General features: G+C 41.9%; 1 protein-coding gene across 1 annotated transcript in view; it reads left to right on the forward strand.

Annotated features, from left to right (window-relative positions):
- LOC128696335 (uncharacterized) overlaps positions 1–6,488 on the forward strand; it is a 14,884-nt gene extending 8,396 nt beyond the window's left edge. The window contains exons 2-5 of the mRNA XM_053787549.2: positions 3,227–3,532; positions 4,652–4,775; positions 5,722–5,829; positions 5,994–6,488. Coding sequence (XP_053643524.1) covers positions 3,229–3,532; positions 4,652–4,775; positions 5,722–5,829; positions 5,994–6,165 — 708 coding nt within the window. The 5' untranslated portion in view covers positions 3,227–3,228 and the 3' untranslated portion in view covers positions 6,166–6,488. The remainder of the gene's footprint in view (positions 1–3,226; positions 3,533–4,651; positions 4,776–5,721; positions 5,830–5,993) is intronic.
- The last annotated feature ends 7,762 nt before the right edge of the window (positions 6,489–14,250 follow it).

Raw genomic sequence — 14,250 nt, forward strand, 5'->3', positions numbered from 1 at the left:
AACCTAAGCCTCACTATCCTCGTAAAAACTCTTCACTGCATTCAATAACCTACCTCCTACTCCATACGCATGCAACATCTGCCACATTGCCCTCCTATCCACCCTATCATACGCCTTTTCCAAATCCATAAATGCCTTATCTAATACTGTTCACCTATATGTTTCACTGTAAACACTTGGTCTACACGCTCCCTACCTTACCCAAAGCCTCCTTGTTCATCTGCTATCCTACTCTCCGTCTTACTCTTAATTCTTTCAATAATGGCTTTACCATATACTTTACCAGGTATACTCAACAGACTTATTCTCCTATAATTTCTGCGCTCTCTATTGTTCCCTTTGTCTTCATACAAAGGAACTATGCACGCTGTCTGCCAATTCCTAGGTACCTTACCCTCTTCCATACATTTATTAGATAATAGCACCAACCACTCCAAAACTATATCGGCCGTTTCCCACCAGGGCATGGTGGGAAACGGCCGATAACGAAAAACGGCCGAAAAAGATAAAAATCACCATCATTCACTCCATCACTGTCTTGTCAGAGGCATGCTGACACTACAGTTATAAAACTGCAACATTAACACCCCTCCTTCAGAGTGCCGGCACTATACTTTCACATCTCCAGGAATCAAGTTCGGCCTGTCGGTCTCCCTTAATCCCTTCATAAATGTTACCGTGTTACCTTCTGGGTTTTGTTCTATTTTCTAAATGGTTCTTCTTCTTTATTTCCTCTTATCTCCATGGAGCAGCAGAGAAGAATTCTTCCTCTGTAAGCTATGCGTGTCGTAAGAGACGAATAAAATACTGGGAGCAAGGAGCTAGTAACCCCTTCTGTATAAATTACTAAATTTAAAAAGAAAAACTTTCGTTTTTTTCTTTTTAGGTCACCCTCCTAGGTGGAATACCGCCGGTTTGTTGAATATATACATCGCGCCCAATGGCTGAAACATATATATATATATATATATATATATATATATATATATATATATATATATATATATATATATATGTCGTGCCGAATAGGCAGAACTTGCGATCTTGGCTTAAATAGCAACGCTCATCTTGCCATATAAGACAAGTGAAAATTTGTGTATGCAATAATTTCGCCAAAATCATTCTGAACCTAACGAAAAAAATATATTTGATTGTGTTTGTTTAGTATTAAATTACTGTAAACGTATTTAAAATATATTTAGTTGGGTTAGGCTAAAATAAATTGTTCTTGTTATAATAAGGTTAGGTAAGTTTTCTCAGATTCTTTTGGTGCAAAATTAAAAATTTTTACATCAACATTAATGAAAAAAATATATCTTCAAACGTATAAGAGAAATTTTCAGAAAGGACTTAATTTTAAATGACTTCTTGCTAATTGACCAGTTTTACATATTCGGCACGACATTATATATATATATATATATATATATATATATATATATATATATATATATATATATATATATATATACATATATATATATACATATATATATCGGCACATATATATATTGTCGTTCCGAATGGGTAAAACTTATGATTTTGGCTTAAATAGCAACGCTCTTCTTGCCAAATAAGGCAAGCGAAAATTTGTGTAAGCAATAATTTCGCAAAAAATAATTCTGAATCTAACAAAAAATATATATTTCATTGTGTTTGTTTATTATTAAATTATTGTAAACATATCTAAAATATATTTAGATGGATTACGCTAAATTAAATTGCTCTTGTTATAATAAGGTTAGGTAAGTTTTCTAAGGTTCTTTTGGTGCAAAATTATTAATTTTTACATTAACATAAGTGAAAAAAATATCTTTAAACGTATAAGAGAAAATTTTAGAAGGACTTAATTTTAAATGAGTTCTTGCTATTTGACCAACTTGACCTATTCGGCACGGTATATATATATATATATATATATATATATATATATATATATATATATATATATATATATTAATATATATATATATATATATATATATAATATATTATATATATATATATATATATATATATATATATATATATATATATATATATATATAATATATATAATTCGTGCTAAGGCATTTGAAGTGTCGACAAGGGGTTAGTGTAGTGATTCTCCAGCAGTTAACCACAGTACAGACTCTATGGTGTTCCATATATTTTTCCCTAAACATTAACGAGCATAGATTCTCTACAAAAAAAAAAAAAAAAAAAAAATGTCAGCACACTAAGATGGATCAACTCTGTCTACGGTAGAAGAGTGAAACACTTGTGCACACTTGGATAACATTACTGTGGAGAAGTTTCGCCATCCAATGGCTTCATCAATCCAATACAAAAAATAATATAAGGACAGTGAAAGACATGAAGTAGTCTGAGGTGATCAGTCCCTCAGTAAAGCGGGTTTTTAATTAGACGTGCTGTTAAAGTGTAAGCACACTATCATTTATGAAGGGAATAGGGGAAAATCGCTTAGTAGGAGTTGGACCTGGAGGTGGGAAGTACAGTGCCTGCACTCTGAAGGAGGGATGAGGATGTTATAGTACGAAGGCTCACTGAATTGTGAGGTGTGAGGACTTATGGCAAGACAGCTATTGAATGAATGATGATAACAGTGTTTCCCCTCTTTAGGTCACCCTACCTCGGTGGGAGATAGCCGATGTGTTAAAAATAAAATCATAACATTAGATTGAGCAATAAACTGCCAGTTTTCGCGTGTAACATCGATGCCTAAACTTTCTGAAGTATTTAAAAGGTAAATATACACTCGCTGAGCCAAAATGGCATCTTAAACAACGTCTTGGATATCATGATGCCAGCATCTTCCCAGGAGGGAGCCAAGCATTCGGCTTCCCTACAGTATGGTGGCCAGAGAAATCTGTAATCACCAACAATTAACTAACTAGGGAGTCCAGGTTTGTTCATTAGTGGGCCATATGACCAGAAATCCACTTTTTTTTTAATTGATATCAACGATGAAGTATAGCATGATTTATACTCGTCAAAATCTGTAAATCTCTTTGCCTGGCAGAGGCCAGCTATTGAACAGTGGTGACAGGGAGTGAGTTGCGCCCTACTAGCCTACTAGTTTGTCAACTAATTAAATAGAACTCCATTTTGATCCAGCGAATGGGGTGGATGACTTCAATTCCTTTAGTCAGAAGTTCTTCACTAGCGTCAAGGCACCCCTTTCAGAAAAGCTAGGCATTAACTTATCTTCATGATTCCTCGTCAGATATGGAGGTAGCATCATGGCGGGTGTTGGTGGTGGTGACGCTGTTTGCTGCTTCTCACGTTGCAGCTGCTGCTGCGTCCCCGGCGTCCTCCGTCAAGTCCCTGCTGGGCACTACCCTGGGACCAGAAGTAATGGAACAAGTGTTGGGTTGGGGCAGCCGAGAAGGGCGTGAGCGCACAAGGAGCAGCAACACTAGCACCGTGGGACGGTCCCGTGGCAAGAGAGCTCTGATGGGGTTTCCCCCTAAATCTATAGTAGCTTTCTTCTTCAGGCTGTTCATTCCTTTCTGGTCATATCCTCGTGTCAGTGAGTACTTTTAGTGCCATAATCAGTTTTCTGGCCTCCACGTTTGTAATATATCGCCCAGTCTTCATAAAGTGCGTATGTTTTCGAACATATTTGTCCACAATATCTTATTCGGCTGTTGGTCTGCGCTGTATGACCATTGTAGGGTTAGCGCTTCTTTTTTTATTATAATAATATTGGCTGTTGGTCAGGCGTTGTTATGACCTTTACCGGGGAAAGAGTAAATGGGATTTAAAACCTATCAACTTCACGAGGGTCATTAAGGCTGCAAGTAACTTTTTCACCACCAGAAGAGGATACTTCATCCCTAAAGTAACCTCTATATACGCTGAGAAATATACGCATCTCGGACGTCTATAGTAAGCGTTCCTTCAAGGACATGTAAAAGATATTACCGCGAAAACGTCCTTCTCGTTTATTTATTTATTTATTTATTTATTTTGTCTTTGCAAACAGTACATTGAGATTTTATATTTACAATAGCGGGTTACAATGCAAAGAGAGCCTCTATTATGCCTAGGCATTATGGGCCAACTTAACATTATTGGCTTACAGTTTACTTAACACTAAGGAGTATATCATAGTTGTACAGTAGGATAGTAATTATTTCATAGTTGTACAGTAGGATAGTAATTATTTCATAGTTGTACAGTAGAATATTATGAATGAATCAAAATTTGTATAATACAAAGATATATTTATATTCGAAAATACTTTTTGTGAAAACAATGATTCAGTTTTATGTAATTTACTTCTTATTAACGTTACAGTAACTTAATTTAACCTTTGAGTAGCTTAAATTTATTTACGGACTGATGTGTATTGGAAAACGAACGCTGTTATTATGAGGACAGGTTGAATATATTTAATATGTGAAGGAAGACATGCACGTTCAGTTATGATATTAATGGAAATATTTCGCAGCGAGTAACTTCTGTCCTAATGGCGACGAAACACTTTCTTTAAAATGTCATAACTGTATGTGTCTTCTTCCACATCGTGTGGGTATCATACCTTGATAGTAATGATCTGTGTGCATACACACAACGTACAGACATCTGCGAATTTAGCCCAATGACTGATGCGCACCAGACTGATTAACGAATGAATAACTTGCAGGGATGACTGGGGACTTCCGAGTCGAAGTGACCTACAAGCTGCCCACTAATTTCTTTAGAAGGAAACGTTCACTTGTCAACGAACGATCTACCTTGTACAGCCTCCTGGGGGATTTCCTCTCAAAGTTAGTCCTGTTGTTCACAACTGAAAAGATCCGGGTTTGAATCCTGAGCAGGATTAGGTGCATGGGCCACTATAATACTTGCTGCTTGTGTTTACCTCCTAGTGAATAGATACCTAAGAATTAGCTGAGAGTTGTGGTTTGCATGATAGAGGAAGGATCTCAAACTAAGTCTTAATAAATGGGTTATCTTGGGTTAAGTGTATCCTATCCTTGTACTGTTCTCTTCCACATCCCCCCCCCAGGCGCTGTATAATCCTCTGGGTTTAGCGCTTCCTCCTTGATTATAATAATAATAATAATCGTATTGTAGATAGTCTTAATGACCTTGGTGTAGCAGATAGTCTTTTTAGTATGATAATAAGATGTTATCTTCATTGTAGAATAATAAGAAAATATTATAACCTTTATACTATAATAATAAGGTAAAAGGACCCCAATGGAAATAAGTCACTCTGTCTGACTTTTTTGGGTTATCCTAGGTTCCCTACACATATGCTGCTATGTATGATAATTCTATGTAACTGTATTTGTGTTTACCTGAATAAACTTACTTACTTACTTACTTACTTACTCTAGTGCTTCCCAAAGTCTTTTGAAATCATATAGGGCCTTGGAACAGGTGATTTGATTCAATACAAGGTAAGCAAGAGCACCTCCAATCCATTTAATAGAAAACTTCACTGGCATCAAGGGCCCCCTCTCCTTAATATAATAATAACTAAAATAGTAATAGTAATTAATAATATAGATGATAATTCTTTGAAATCTGAATAAGTTGATATATGGTGTTTAATAAGCATGACGTGATAAGAACCCAAATGGAAACAAGTCACTGACTTTTGTTTTGGTTATCCAAGGTAATTCACACATATGTTAAATTATGTAAGATAACTGTACTTATCTGTACCTGTACCTGTACCTAAATCAACTTAATTTGCTTTCGTAGGGCTGGTTTAGACGGAGAGGAGTGTATCCTGAGGGCAGTTTGCGATGTAGGAGAAGCACCACTGGACGAGTATGGTCTCCTTGGAGAGATCATTACCCTAATATTTGCGTGAGTATTAGACTTAGCTTTCTATTCTGTTCATTTTTTTTATTCTTTTGAAGTCTACTACCTATGGAAAAGTTCTTTTAATGTGATTTTACCAAAATTGTTTTTACGTGTCAACGATCATTAAAAAAATAACAGCCCGTTGGTTTACCCTTAAATCATGACAGGCCAGGATTCGAGGGCAATAACCTTCATAAGGACTTCATGCAAGCAGAAGAGTATGGAAGGAGCTATGGCAACTGCTGGTCAGCCTTTCCTAACTGTCCGATGTCTATGAGGGAAATGCTTCATGAGTTCTTCCTCAATAACGCTCAGTTTCTGACAGAAGATGGAACATAGTTTTCTATAAATGTGTGGGATAACTATAACAACAACTTACATGGTGTTTTGACGCTAATGTTTATCTCAGGAACTTAATGTCAGAGTTTTGAATCTTCTGTGTTGAAGGAAGGGGAAGGAAAATGTGCGCAATGATATTTATAAAACTTAAACCATTCTACCCTCCCCTTTGCTCTGAAGGAAGATGGATACGCTCCCCTTGATAATAATAATAATCTTTATTTCACAAGTACATGTACAAGGTACACAGGCCTAGCTGACGTCAGGACATACTATAAGATAGAAAGCCCCTTGTTATGCAGAGCATTTCGGGCAAATTAAGTCAGTTTTGTCCCAGGATGCGACCCACACCAGTCGACTAACACCCAGGTACCCATTTTACTGATGGGTGAACAGGAACAGCAGGTGTCTTAAGGTAACACGTCCTAATGTTTCCACCCGTACCGGGGGGGTCGACCCCCGGGCCTCAGTTGGTGTAATAATAAGAACCCCCGTGGGTTTAGCGCTCCTCGTAAATATAATAACCCCGTTTATATGAAACCTGGTAACCACCTATTACCCATGGCGCTCTATGAACCCTACAGATTTCGTAGGTAAATTTACCAGGTATGAAAACCAAGGATCCCAATGGAAATAAGTTACTTTGTCTGACTTTTTTTGGGGTTATCTTAGGAAATTTACACATGTCACTAGGTATGATAACTATACTGCACCTGTACCTTTCTGAACTTACTAACCATGGACTTACAAAGGGCATGTGACACTGAACCATGAAATCTTATGCTCCTATTCTTCAAGGGCTATATGACCCTTATGGGTTTAGCGCTTTCCTGTAATTAAAATAGTCATATTCTTGTGCTGTGTGAACTTCGTCCATAATACCTGTTTCATATATGTAAACTTACCCTATCATTATTTTCTTAGCGTCAGTAAAGATACAAATATAACTTTCTATTATAAATATATATAAATATAGCTTTCTATTATATGAACTAGTCATATAGGATATGATTATAAATAAGGAACGTTGCATATTAAGAAAATTGAAATAGCATTATTTAAATAAAAGAGATCTATAAGGAATAAATTTGTGTAATGTCCCCTCAAGGAAGGTTCCTTGATGTTGGTGAGGGGCTCTTGATTTAGGGAATTGGACCTCTTCAAGGGGGGCTCCTTGGCGTGGTGAAGAGGCTCTTGGTCTGAGGAATTAGCCCTGTCGGTCTTCTTCCTCAGACCGAACCTAATTACCCCCCATTCTCCCCTCCCCTATCCCATCCTCCCCATCCTCCCCTTTTTCCATTCCTCCTCCTCCTCCTCACCCCTCCCTTTTGCCCTTCCTCTTTTTAGCCTTCGTGATTTCTCCCACAGGCGCGCTAGTTCCTAGGTAGGGGAAAGGACACCGGGGTCCATCCCATTCCGTTGAGGTTTCTTGGCGGTGGCGTAGTTTGCCGTGGAATCTGGATTGCCTAGGGATGTCCCGATCCCTCTCCGGTATCCCGGAGTAGCTTTGGGTGTCTTTTGGGCGACGGGTGTATCTCTGGAAGCCACCTTTCGGATTCCGGGGGTGGTGGCTGAAGGAGGTATGCTTTGTGGCGGATATCCGGCCGCCCTCTCTTTTGTCCACCGAGGTAGCTCGGCAGATGTGAGGTTGCTATCCCAGATTGCTGGTTTACTGGCATGAAGGGTAGGGTATGGCACGGGTTCCATGCTGCATCTGCGCTACTAGCGGTGTCGAGTCCTCTTGGGCGCGGAGGGAGATTTCTGGCCCTTTCATTCCTCCTAGGAACTATCCCTCCCCGGTCCCCCCTTTTTTTTTTCTTTTTTTTATTTTTATTTTCTTTTCTTCTTTCTTTTTTTTTCTTAAAAACAAAAAGAAAGAAGTAACCTAACCATGGCAGCCCTAGTCCATGAACCTGGTACCCCCGGGCCCCTTCTTGATACCGCACCCCGTTCAGACCCCGCCTCGTCTTTGGACCACTCTTCAGACATTCCTCATGCCTCTGTACCTATTGCCGGTGCTGTTTCCTCACCCGCTTCAGGTACTGAGGCCTCGACTGACTCCTTCGATTTATCAGACCTTCGCTCTCCTCTGACTATGCTTCCGGCCTCTTCCTCTACGGTGCGGCAATTTTCAAATCGCCGACCCGTTCCACGTCGGACCAACTCTGGTCCCACGCCTAAACGTCAACGACAATTACCTGCTGATGATACTTCTCCACCTTCACCTTCTCGTTCTTCTCAGAAACGATCGACACGTCCTTCACTACCTTTCCACGCTCAGTTTCAGACTGAACAGTGGACTAAATTCTTCACTTTACGACCAACTTCCTCTACTGCCTATCTTTCTGACCATAGTATTGGCAAGGCACTCCTACGCCATGTTGGTAAAGATATTTCTTTTCATGCTCTTAAGAGCGGTACGCGCATCATTACCGTACAGAATGCTACCCAGGCTCGTGAGCTCTCTCGTCTTTCCCATATAGATACTGTTCCTGTCACCCTTGAAAAACATCATTCCCTCAATTCTTGTAGTGGTACCGTTATTCTGCCCCATACCATAGTTCAACAAAATTTCCAGACATGTGGCACCGACATTCTAGAACAGCTGGAACTCCAAGATCTCCCAATCCTCAAGGTAGACACTTACGTTCTTCCTGCCCGTGGGCGGAGACGATACCCTAGCAATGTGGCTCGTTTAACTTTTGACAGCCGAGAACTCCCATCCTCCGTTTATATAGCAGGACATCGGTTACAAGTTCGAAAGGTGATCCCTACACCACAACAGTGTAGAAATTGCTGGCGATTTGGCCATCCAGCGAAATATTGCAGATCTATCGCCGAATGCCCAGTCTGTGGTGCCGATGACCATTCTAATACGTCTTGCAATCGATCTCCCTCTTGCCTTAACTGTCATGAGGCTCACCCTTCGTACTCTCGCCGTTGTCAGGTCTATTTAAACGAGCGGGAAATCCGTTACCTCAAAGAGACAGAAGGTCTCCCTTATGCCATGGCAGTTTCTCATCTCCGCCTCCAAGGGAGACTCCCACGTGTTTCTTATTCCCGTGTTTCAAAACGTCCCCCCACTTCTGGTATCCCATCTTCTACACCCACCTCTGTGGTTACCTCTCCCATAATCACTCCTGTATCTAATCCTTTTGCTGTCCTCGGCTCAGACGTCCCTACTTCAACGCCTCAGTCTAATCTCGCTTCTTCGAGTTCTCTCTTACAAGCCTCAGTATCGACGAGACCTCGTACGACACCTCTTCCCAATCGTCCCTCTACTTCTCAAAAGTCAAAAAAAGGTCCGGTAACACCTCCTACCCATCTTCCACCTCCTCATTTTACCCTCCCTGTCTCTGTCCCTAGTTCTTCCCCTCTCACTGGCTCAGTTACAAGTGCAGAGGTTCACCCTCCTCCTCGTAATGTACCTTCCTCCCCTGTTCCCTCCCAAGTTTCTTCCTCTTCTGCCACCTCCCAGGTTCCTGTCTCTTCTGTCCCCTGCCACGCTTCTCCAGTTCCCTCCACCCTTTCGCCCCCCCCTACCTTGGTACAGTCCAATACAGTTCCAATCTTTACTCATCCTCCCCCTACCATTCCCAATATTGTCTCCCATACGACATCTTTGAATTCCGAAACACTTGAAGCAATCTCTGAATATATTGCAGAGACCAAACCATCAATGGACACTGATCCACCTTCCGCTCTTTCTCTCTCCTCTGCTCCATCTGCGCAACTCCTTTCTTCACAGCGCACCGTTCCTTCGCTGCTTGAACATTTTCCACTGCCTCCGCATGTGGACTTTTCTAACCCTTCTAGTCCGTAGGAACCCTTACCTGCGGATTTCAAGTATCTTTATCATTGCCAATCATGGCCTTTTTACAGTGGAATATACGCGGCCTCAGGGGTAATCGGGGTGAGCTTCAGATGTTACTCTCCCAGTTTGCCCCTGTTGGTGTTTGCTTACAGGAACCAAAATTACACTCTGCTGTTATTTCTCACATCTCAGGCTATAATTTATTGTATTCTTCAGATCCTTTTCCTGATGGGACCTTTAATGAAAGTGCCCTTCTTCTCCGCACTGATATTCCGTACCATCAGCTATTTATTCATACTTCGCTGCATTACACAGCAGCCCGTATCCACTTACATAGGTGGTATACGCTCTGTTCTTTATATCTCTCTCCTTCTCGGGCATTATCTATTCCGGATTTTGCCTTCCTTGTTTCGTCATTACCGCCACCGATTCTGTTACTTGGTGATTTTAATGCCCACCATTTCCTCTGGGGAGGGTCTCACTGTGATTCCCGTGGAATTCAGTTAGAGGCTTTTCTTGCCACCCACCCCCTCCATGTTTTAAATACAGGTACTCACACCCATTTTGATCCTCGGACTCATACTCTCTCTTGCATAGATCTCTCAGTTTGCTCTTCCTCCGCCGCATTAGACTTTACTTGGTCTGTTCTCCCGGACTTACATGACAGTGATCATTTCCCAATCATTCTTACTTCCCCTTCATATTCGCCACCTCTTCGCACCCCACGCTGGCAATTTAATCGGGCAAATTGGAACCTTTACTCACACCTGACTGTTTTTAAAGAGGTTCCTTCTTCGTCCTCCATCGATGAGCTTTTACACCTCTTCTCGTCCTCCGTTTTCACCGCAGCTTCTCATTCTATACCCCAAACTTCGGGCAGGCATTCTCAGAAATGCGTGCCTTGGTGGTCTCCTGCTTGTGCTCGTGCAGTACGTTTGAAACGCGCTGCATGGGGCAGGTACCGGTACAATAGAACCACAGAGCGACTCCTTGATTTTAAACAGAAGCGTGCGATCGCTCGCCGTGTCATCCGTGACGCTAAACGCACTTGCTGGCGAGATTATGTCTCCACCATCACCTCTGCTTCCTCTATGAGTGCAGTCTGGAAAAAAGTACGAAAACTGAGTGGTAAATATTCTCCTGACCCGGCTCCTGTTCTGCGGGTTGCCGGTGTTGATATAGCAAACCCACTAGATGTTGCCAATGAAATTGGCAATCATCTGGTCCGTATTTCTCAGGGACTCCATCTATGCCCCTCATTTCTTTCCTCAAAGTCTGCCAGAGAGTTAGCACCTTTGGACTTTTCTTCTCTCAGAGAAGAACAGTATAATGTGCCTTTTACACTTCAAGAACTGGAGGCAACACTCTCAGGTTGTCGATCATCGGCAGCTGGGCCCGACGACATTCATATTCGTATGCTACAACATTTACATCAGTCAGCCCTTGCAGTCCTATTACGCCTTTACAATCTTATTTGGTCACAAGGAGTTCTTCCACAGCTGTGGAAATCCGCCATTGTTCTCCCTTTCCGCAAACCAGGCACTACGGGACATGAAACCTCCCACTATCGTCCCATTGCTCTTACCAGTGCAGTTTGCAAAGTAATGGAACGTCTAGTAAATAGACGTTTAGTGTGGTATTTAGAGACACACAACAGTCTCTCCACTCGTCAATATGGCTTTCGTAAGGGACGTTCTACCATAGACCCCTTACTGCGCTTGGATACGTATGTTCGTAATGCCTTTGCGAATAACCACTCAGTTATTGCCATATTTTTTGACCTTGAGAAGGCATATGACACAACTTGGAGGTATAATATTTTAGCCCAAGCCCACTCCTTAGGCCTTCGAGGCAATCTACCATCCTTCCTTAAGAACTTTTTAACTGACAGGCATTTCCGTGTTCGGGTTAATAATGTGCTCTCCCCGGACTTTGTCCAAGCTGAAGGTGTCCCCCAGGGATGTGTTCTGAGCACAACACTTTTTCTCCTTGCTATTAATGATTTGGCCTCTAGTCTTCCATCAAATATTTGGTCATCACTCTATGTTGATGACTTCGCTATTGCCTGTGCAGGCGCTGACTGTCACCTCCTTACAGTTTCTCTCCAGCATGCAGTCGACCGTGTTTCCAATTGGGCCACCACACATGGGTTTAAATTTTCCAGCACTAAAACCCACCAAATCACTTTCACTAGACGCTCTGTCATCTCTGATCATCCTTTGTACCTCTATGGCTCACGTATCCCTGAACGTGATACAGTCAAGTTTCTGGGCCTCCTCTTTGATCGTAGGTTATCCTGGAAACCTCACATTACCTCTCTGAAGGCAACTTGTCACAGCCGGCTGAACCTTCTTAAAACCCTTGCTCATCTTTCGTGGGGAGCTGATCGTCGAACCCTCCTTCACCTACATTCCACCCTTATTTTATCGAAACTTGATTATGGTGACCAGATCTATTCAGCGGCATCTCCTGCTACTCTCTCTAGCCTTAACCCCATTCATCACCAAGGATTACGTTTATGCCTTGGTGCTTTTCGCTCTTCCCCTGTCGAAAGCCTCTATGCAGAAGCGAACGTTCCATCCTTATCCGATCGCCGTGATGCCCATTGCCTGCGCTACTATGTACGCTCTCATGATCTCCGCAATCCTTCCATTTATAGAATGGTCACTGATATTAGTAGACATTCTTTATTTGTTCGCCGCCCCTGCTTACTCCGTCCCTTCTCTCTTCGCCTTCATTCGCTCTTGTCTTCTCTTCAACTACCACCTTTCTATGTACATGTAGCATCTCACTTTTCCCTACCCCCCTGGGAAGTTCCAGCTGTTCGAGTCTGTTCTTTCTCCCTCCCTTGCTCGAAAGCCCAACTGTCTACGGTCGCTTCCCGCTCTCTTTTTCTTGACCACTTTCACTCTCATTCTCATGCCATTGCTGTGTACACAGATGGCTCTAAGTCTTCTGACGGCGTAGGATTCGCAGCAGTGTTTCCGGACAGCGTCGTACAAGGGCATTTACTATCTTCAGCTAGTATTTTTACTGCTGAATTATATGCCATCCTTACAGCACTTATCCGTATTGCATCTATGCCTGTGTCATCATTTGTGGTTGTCTCAGACTCCCTTAGTGCTTTACAGGCTATACAAAAATTTGATACACCTCACCCCTTAGTCCTCCGTATCCAACTTTGGCTACGCCGCATCTTTACTAAGCATAAAGATATTGTTTTTTGTTGGGTCCCTGGTCATGTTGATGTACAGGGCAATGAACAGGCAGACACTGCTGCGCGGTCAGCAGTACATGACCTACCAGTTTCTTATAGAGGTATTCCATGTACGGACTATTTTGCTGTAATATCTTCCCACCTTCACACCCGTTGGCAACAACGTTGGTCTACTATGCTCGGCAACAAACTTCAGTCTATTAAACCGAGTATAGGTTACTGGCCGTCTTCTTATCACCAGTGTCGAGGTTGGGAGACTACTCTCTCCCGTCTTCGCATTGGCCATACTCGTCTTACTCATGGATATCTCATGGAGAGGCGTCTTGCTCCTCTCTGTGAGAATTGCCAAGCTCCATTATCAGTCAGCCACATTCTGTTGGACTGCCCACTTTATCAACGAGCACGCAGAATTTACCTCTGTCGTCGTCTTCGCCCCGCTGCTCTCTCTTTACCTTCCCTTCTCGCTGATGGACCCACCTTTCATCCGGACTCTCTCATTGACTTTTTGACAACGACTGACTTACTTCACAAATTCTGATACTTTCAGCCCTTTCTACTTGTATCTCTTGCTACCCTCTACCCCCGTACTATCCCCCGCCCCGCTGTTTTCTGTAACCTGCTGATCATCCCCCCTCCCTTCTGCCATCCAATTCCCTTGCTTCCTTCCCTACCCTGCAGCGCTGTATAGCCCTTGTGGCTTAGCGCTTCTTTTTGATTATAATAATAATAATAGGGAATTGGATCTGTGCTCCAGTTCCCCGAATTAAGCCTGAATGCCTTCCACATCCCCCCCCCAGGCGCTGTATAATCCTCCGGGTTTAGCGCTTCCCCCTTGATTATAATAATAATTGTGTAATATGTAGTAAGGAATCTCGCTTTTTAAGAAAAGTCATATGTATTTTGTAATTTTATAAATACTGACATTTTGTATTAAATGTATTATTCATTGAAGAATATTAAAATACATATATGCCTAAATAAAAACGAAACATAAGATGACCTGTCAAGGATGGGCCAGTAGGCCTACTGTAATGTTCCTCCATTCTCATGGAGT

The sequence above is a fragment of the Cherax quadricarinatus genome, chromosome 39 (assembly GCF_038502225.1).
Source record: "Cherax quadricarinatus isolate ZL_2023a chromosome 39, ASM3850222v1, whole genome shotgun sequence".
Lineage (NCBI taxonomy): Eukaryota > Metazoa > Arthropoda > Malacostraca > Decapoda > Parastacidae > Cherax > Cherax quadricarinatus.